General features: G+C 41.6%; 1 protein-coding gene across 1 annotated transcript in view; it reads right to left on the reverse strand.

Annotated features, from left to right (window-relative positions):
- The window catches only part of LOC121861501 (DNA damage-binding protein 1-like), a 61784-nt gene extending 60145 nt beyond the window's left edge, over window positions 1–1639 (reverse strand). The window contains exon 1 of the mRNA XM_042359299.1: window positions 1515–1639. Coding sequence (XP_042215233.1) covers window positions 1515–1587 — 73 coding nt within the window. The 5' untranslated portion in view covers window positions 1588–1639. The remainder of the gene's footprint in view (window positions 1–1514) is intronic.
- Window positions 1640–7880: the final 6241 nt, after the last annotated feature.

Raw genomic sequence — 7880 nt, forward strand, 5'->3', positions numbered from 1 at the left:
AAGTTAGGTTCTTTTAGGTTCTATGTATTGTTGTGTTTTTTTTGTTTTTTTGTTTTACTTACTATCACCCAAAAAACATCTGTGGAAAAAATGAACGGAATCTGCTCCAAGATTTTCTTAATTACTGCCGTATAATGTTTTGTGCCAATTTTTCCACAGCATTCCTCATCTTTTATAACCAGCACACTAAAGATGATTTACGATTGCAGATAAGAGAAAAAATAATTAAATAAACAAATACTTAAAACAGTACCTGGAAAATATGAGTGAATTATATAAACACCGTCGGGTGCTAACCGTCTCCTCCACTTTTACCAAAATGTGATACCAGAATTCACCAAGGTTGGATAAATCATTAAGATGAAGCATTATTGTATATAATACTTCATCTTTATGATTTATCCAATTCATTGCAAGTACCACAGCTATTTGACATATCCGAGGCATTGTAGTCATGTTTACCTCAAGCCAGCTGGTCTAACCTGGCCGCTCGCTTAATATCACCGTAAGTTAATACAAATTGTTGTAATTCTACTCACACCTTATTATTACTATTCTTACAATGCCCTCTACATGAAGCTTCCCAAGTCAAATTCAGCTCCGGTTATAACCGTTTTCCAATGTTTTCAATCGATCTTGATCACAACACACCAGCTGGTAATTCCAAACATTACTCAGGTTATGTGAGCCTAAAAGACACTTCTCACTGTGGACACTTTTGTATTACCAAAGATACATACAGTATCTGGTTTTAAATCAGAGATTGTAAACCAAAATTCTGAAAGTGATCCCCTTTAAAATAAGTCATTACAGGTATTCAACTTTTTTCTATGCAGTGGATATTTTGCCACGACCGGCTAAGTTCCTATTAGCACTATTTTACCGTGAGTGCGTTCTGATTGGCTAAGTAGTTTCTGTTTAATATACCGGGGAATCCGGGAAGGCGGAGCCCCCTCGCCAGAAGTTAGGTATGATTAGGTAAGTTTGTTTGGTTAGGTTGGTGAGGTCTTCTAACAATGTTTCTGCTGCTTGTTTTTCGTATCAATTAAGGTTAGGTTATGATTAATTTAGAAATAACCACTTTTAAACACATTTGCATAAACAACGACACTCCACTGTAAAACATAGTGAAATTGCGGCATTTTTATAATCAATTTCTATGAAAAATCGGCCGCGGGTCAGTCATCAATAATTACCGGCTCCACTTCCTCAACAGGGTAGTCCAGGTGTTAGGATGAAACTTGACAAGGAATGTGGAGGACCCAGCCAGAGGAAGCTCACAACAGCCATCTCTTGCAAGTTAATTTAAGATTTATCGGTTACCTCTACAGTTACACGGAGTGTGTATTTTTCTTCACACCACAAAATGCATAAGTAGATTGTGGTTGTATAGTTATAATATAGTTACAACAGAAATAAACAAGGCATGGTGGAGGTCACAAGACTGTTAACACCTGCCCAATTATCCGAGGAACACAGGCGTTGTTGGGCAGGACAGTGGTTCACATACTGACCTGTGGCACAAGCTGTGACTGCTGTAGGTTTGTGGGCGGTAACGACATAGTTATAAGCTGCTGTGGCCATCATCAATATGTGGTGTTTAGAGCGTTACATTACTACGCTCTCGTGCGGCAACAACCTACACTTAAGCCCCAACTTTATCCGGCTCACATTCCAGTACAGTCTCCTAATATATACATTCTCCTCTCCACATTTATGATATTTATCCCAATTAATTATTATTAAAAGTAAAATTATCATTAATAGAATACAAATTTTATACTACTTATTGTCCTGTGAGTTTTTATATGTAAGATATAAATCAATAATATAAATAGTTTTTAAGAACTCGCCTTAATTATGGCGCGAGTCAAAACAAGTATGGCAACACACGCCTGGGTACCGTCCTGTGGCAGTCAAGGATGGCAACACACGCCTGGGTACCGTCCTGTGGCAGTCAAGGATGGCAACACACGCCTGGATACCGTCCTGTGGCAGTGGGTATGGCAACACACGCCTGGGTACCGTCCTGTACCGTCCTGGGTGTGGCAGTTTGCAGGATGGCAACACACGCCTGGGTACCGTCCTGTGGCAGTCAGGATGGCAACACACGCCTGGGTATCGTCCTGTGGCAGTCAAGTATGGCAACACACGCCTGGGTACCGTCCTGTGGCAGTCAATATGGCAACACACGCCTGGGTACCGTCCTGTGGCAGTCAGGCATGGCAACACACGCCTGGGTACCGTCCTGTGGCAGTTGGCGATGCATTGGGTACCGTCCTGTGGCAGTCAAGGATGGCAACACACGCCTGGGTACCGTCCTGTGGCAGCATGGCAACATTCGGGTACCGTCCGTGGCAGGTATGGCAACACACGCCTGGGTACCGTCCTGTGGCAGTCATATGGCACACACGCCTGGGTACCCGTCCTGCGGCAGCCGGGCGATGGCAACACACGCTCGGGTACCGTCCTGTGGCAGCCGCGCATGGCAACACACGCCTGGGTACCGTCCTGTGGCAGTCGGGATGGCAACACACGCCTGGGTACCGTCCTGTGGCAGTCAAGGATGGCAACACACGCCTGGGTACCGTCCTGTGGCAGTCAAGGATGGCAACACACGCCTGGGTACCGTCCTGTGGCAGTCAAGGGATACTTAGCGGTTGGTATACACTGTAATACACCAGACATGGGCAACCTTACCTCAGTCATGAGCCGCATTACGATTTAGGTATGTTTCTGCGGGCCATCCCACCAAAATTTATATCCTACCTAACCCAAAAATATTGTTAATATCGCATTAGCACGGACAGTGAAACAGTGTATCGTCATGTCAGGGGCGTATACGCCCCTGACATGACGATACACTGTTTCACTGTCCGTGCTAATGCGATATTAACAATATTTTTGGGTTAGGTAGGATATAAATTTTGGTGGGATGGCCCGCAGAAAAATACCTAGTCCAAGAAGTTGTGGGTGAGAGAACATGAGCCCAACGAACCCACCCAGCTGGTTTTTTTTTTGGGGGGGGGAGGCTGTAACCTCACCCTGATTTTTGTTTAATTCTGACCAAATTTATGGGCATTTTGAGGCCATGTAAAACTTGATATTAGGAGATATTCTGAGGTCAATGGTAATTACTTTTTATAATACAAAAATGCCTGTGTACAATAGTGCTTTATTGATATTGAAATAGTTTATTTTGCCAGAAAACACAGATACAGAGTGGATAATAATAACAATATTAACATGGCTGAGCCAGTTGAGACCCTGAGCTCTCTTGAGGCACCTGATAAATAATGTACATTTATCTCAAGGAAGTATATACTGTAACATTTTGTATCATCTACAGTAGAATGGGAAACGTAACTTGGTGGTATTGTTACCACAGTTATCACTTAATCACTTATTTATTTTTTTACATTCATAAGTATATACATATTTTACAGTGGTATTGATATGCATAAATATGACAAGGGAGGGAAGCAGTTCAACATGGGTTGTATTTAAGTGAAAAAAGAGGACGGAGTTTCAGTATCACGTCTAGTCGGCAAACATAATTATTGCAATGGTAATTTTCTGATGAAAAGGGGGGTCTGGATCCTTCTGGAACCGCCCCCTGCACGTCCACCTTACGAAAGTTTCAGTGAACTATTTATGAAACAAATTCATCATTATAATTTTTTAAGTAAATGTTAATGTTTCTTGGCATTTAACAGAGGATGGGTGAAGTAGCCTGTGAATACGTTGTTTTTTCCTGCAGTTACGGAATTTTTCATACTTATGAGACACACCGACCAGAATAATGCCATGGTGCATGAGGAACTACAATGAAATAACGTACAGGGGAGATATGATAGAGGTGTTCAAGTGGGTAAGTGGGATTAACAAGGGTAAAATGGAAGATGTTCTGAAGCTCAGTAATAACGAAATAACTAGAACAAATGGCTTTAAATTAGATAACTTCCGATTCAGAAAGGATATAGGCAAGCACTGGTTTGGTAATAGAGTTGTGGATATGTGGAATAGGCTACCGAGTGCTATAGTAGGATCGGGGACGCTAGGGAGCTTCAAGACGAAGTTGGATAGGCACATGGAAGTGCTGGGATGGGTGTGAAAGGGATCTGCCCTGTATGGGCCAGTCGGCCTCCTGCAGTATCCCACTTTCTTATGTTCTTATGTAAACCTAAACTTATCCAACTTGAATCCGTTGCTCCGAGTCCTATCCTGCTCGGATATTATAAGAACTTTATCTATATCCCCTTTATTGATTCCTTTCACCCACTTAAATACTTCTATCATATCTCCCCGCACTCTTCGTCTTACTAGGGAATGCAAGTTAAGTTTCTTTAACCTATCCTGATATGGAAGGTTTCTAAGTCCCGGAATCATTTTTGTCATTCTTCGCTGCACCGACTCTAGTGAATTTATATCCATTCTATAATACGGGCACCAGAACTGAACAGCATAATCGAGGTGCGGCCTGACTAGCGCAAGATATAGTTGCAATAAGACCTCTGCACTCTTGTTACTTACACTTCTAGATATAAAACCCAATACTCTGTTTGCCTTATTTCGATTAACGCACTGTTTTCTAGGCCGTAGGTCCGGGCTTACAAGTACCCCTAGGTCTCTTTCACAAGTCGACTTCTCTAGGTTGATGTTGTTAAGGCTGTATACATTATCAGTATTTGTTCTTCCAATATTAAGTACACTGCACTTGCTGGTGTTGAATTTCATTTGCCATGTACATTACAATGGATCACGTCCATCGTCAGATTTTTTCATGTTTGCCTCCCCCCCTCAATGGGGCTAGTTTACTGAGCACCCCCCTTGTATTTTATTTAGGTTGGCAAGTACTCTAGGCGTTTGTATATCAATATTAGAAACAGCAGAACATAAGAATGGAGGAAACTACAGAGGGCCTATTGGCCCATACTGGGCAGTCCCATTTACACCCAACCCCTATTGCTCATATAAGCATCCAACCTATGTTTGAAGCCATCCAGCGTATTCGAGTTAATGATGATATTTGGTAACTTGTTCCATTCATCCACTACTCTGGTTTCCAAACCAATGTTTACCTATCTCGCGCCTAAATCTAAATTCGTCTAATTTAAAACCATTGTTACGAGTTCACTCCCGGTTGGATAGTTTGAGTACCTTTGTAATGTCCCCTTTGTTTAGCCCCGACTTCCATTTATGCACCTCTATCATGTCGCCCCACTCTGCGTCTCTCGAGGGAGTGCAAATTAAGATGCTTTAACCTGTCTCTGTACTCAAGGTTCCTAATGCCCGGGATTAGTCTAGTCATTCTCCTCTGGATTCTTTCCAAGGATTCTATATCCATTCTGTAATAGGGTGACCAGAACTGAACTGCGTAATCCAGGTGAGGTTGTAGTGGATACCTCCCCTACAAACGCTGTTTGTCGCTGAGTAGCCCACCCTGCGAATTCCCGTGTATACCTCGTGGTCTAGGTCAACCAGCGCGCCGCCTTACATGACGGAGGTCAACTATTAAGCCACGCCTACCTCCGCCATATAAGACCTGCCCTCGTGGTGACCAATCTTCTACCTACACCAACACCTCCCACCAGCTGGTCCTCCTCTGAGCACCCTCACCAACCAGCTCTCTACATCACGCTTGTAACCATGCTGCCTTCCCAGCACCAAGCTGCACTGTACATCCAATACAACATGTATACATGAGAGCACATTGTGAGTTTCCTTTCTCCATCCCATCCCGAGTGTGAACCCAAACAGCACGTACCCGACAAATGGTGACCCCCGGAGGTTCGCACTTACACAGGATGGAGGAAACATCACGTACCCAACAAGGTCTAGATATAATTTTAAGATGACCTTGCAACTAACACTCCTTTGTATGAAACAAAGTACTTTATTAGCCTTGTTACGAGCAAAAACACATTGTTTACTTGGCTTAGGATTCCTACTTATCATTACTCCTAAATCTCTTGCAGTCGGATTTCAATGGCATCGTTGTTTATCTGGTATCCTTGTTTACATCAATACCGAGTACTTTACATTTGTCCACATTGAATTTCATCTGCCATTTTTCAGACCATTGGAAAAACTTTAGATGTTCCTGTAGTGTCCTCATCAGATTTAATTACACGTCCTATTTTAGTGTCATCAGCAAATTTACTTATGTTGCGGTCTATGCCGATATCTCGTTTATGTATACATAAATAATAATGGTCCAAGCACCGAGCCTTGGGGAACTCCACTAGTGACGTTGCTTCAATGGGATTTAGTGCCGTTAATGCTCACTCGCCGTTTCCTGTCCTGTAACCACGCCCTAATCCATTTAAGGATATTACCTTTAATGTGGATGGACATTGTCCACTATTTGTAAGGAAAAAAGTATGAAAATTGGAACTCCTGTATATTTTATTTATGCAATATTGTCTAGATACGAAATTATTAAATATATTAGTAGCAACGTTAAAAGTGAGGGGTTTCCCGTCTGGTCAAAAAATCCGGACTTTTGGAAAACCATTTTTTTAGCGGGCTTTTGTGTATGTGCGCATGCGTGAGCGCCACAGCTGCACAGCGACAAGCGACCACGTGGTCTCCACTTTAAAACGAGCAATCAAACTGACAACATACAGTATACTCATCTATAAACCCCCCCTCGTTTATCTGTCGACCCTTATTTTTTGACCAAGAAATCGTTAATTTATGATATTCCTCGTTTATAGTTCGACCCACGTTTTTGAGGGTAAGAGAACAACAAAACCTTCAGTAAAAACACTCTACGTCCTATAAACTGAAACACGAGTGCCGAAGGCAAATTTTTTACCATTTATTATTACAACACTTTACACTGAAACGCGGGTAGTTTCAACAAAAATGTTGTATATTTCCATTCAAGTAACTTGATTGAAAACGTCCAGAGATCTACCAGACAGGTGCCTGCACTACAACTGCCTAGTGGGTTTTTTCATAGCAGAAGAGATGCCCCTCCCCCCCAGTTACAGCTGATTGGCGGTTGCAAATCTGTCGATTTCGTCCTGAAGTATTTCTAAACTTGTTTATTCATTATCGTTGGGATAACCATTTCTGACGAGAAAGATTTTTAGCTGAATTATATAAATTAAAATTTTCATTAGTTCCAACATGAGCACGTAACAAGTTAATCAGAAATCTTATACTGTACATGAATTAACTGTTAATCTTATAGCAAATTCACTTTCAGAAGATGCTTTTAATATACCGATTTGTATCCACACTAGGGTATACCAAGACAAATTACACATCGGTAATACATGATGCAAAAACTAACATTTTAAAAGATCAGAATTACATTGAAATATTACACAGGTCACCAGACGGGAAATACGACTGCTAACTTCGTATTTCCCACCTCTGCCGATGGTTTGAGCTCGCCAGTCGTTCACTCATCCACCAAATAAATGGGGCTGTGTAATATTTCAGTGATCACTCTTTGAAAATGTCACTTATATTTACCTGTCCTAATGCCGACTGACGGCTTATTTTGTTTGCCATGCCAGGTGGTGGTCTTGCAATAAGGCATTGCATAATAAATACGGAACAATTAGGATCTAGTCTAGCTGCAAGCTAGCCTGTCAAACTTGAAGTTGACATACGAGATTTTAGACACGTTTTTGGTCGAACCCTCTTGCCATCAGGCACTTACTTGGTGTCAATTCATACTAGTATTACTAAATGTTATTCAAGTGCTATGCTCCTTTTATTTTCCACAATTCCTGTTGTTGAATTTTACTCCTTTTTAAAGAGATATAACATGTACCGATAGTATTTCGAACATAATCAGGCACGTACCAAGGATACTTTAACGGGAGGCCATCAAACTAATATAGGACGATAGAAAAATTAAG

The sequence above is a fragment of the Homarus americanus genome, unplaced genomic scaffold (genome assembly GCF_018991925.1).
Source record: "Homarus americanus isolate GMGI-L3 unplaced genomic scaffold, GMGI_Hamer_2.0 scaffold24260, whole genome shotgun sequence".
In the NCBI taxonomy this organism is placed as follows: domain Eukaryota; kingdom Metazoa; phylum Arthropoda; class Malacostraca; order Decapoda; family Nephropidae; genus Homarus; species Homarus americanus.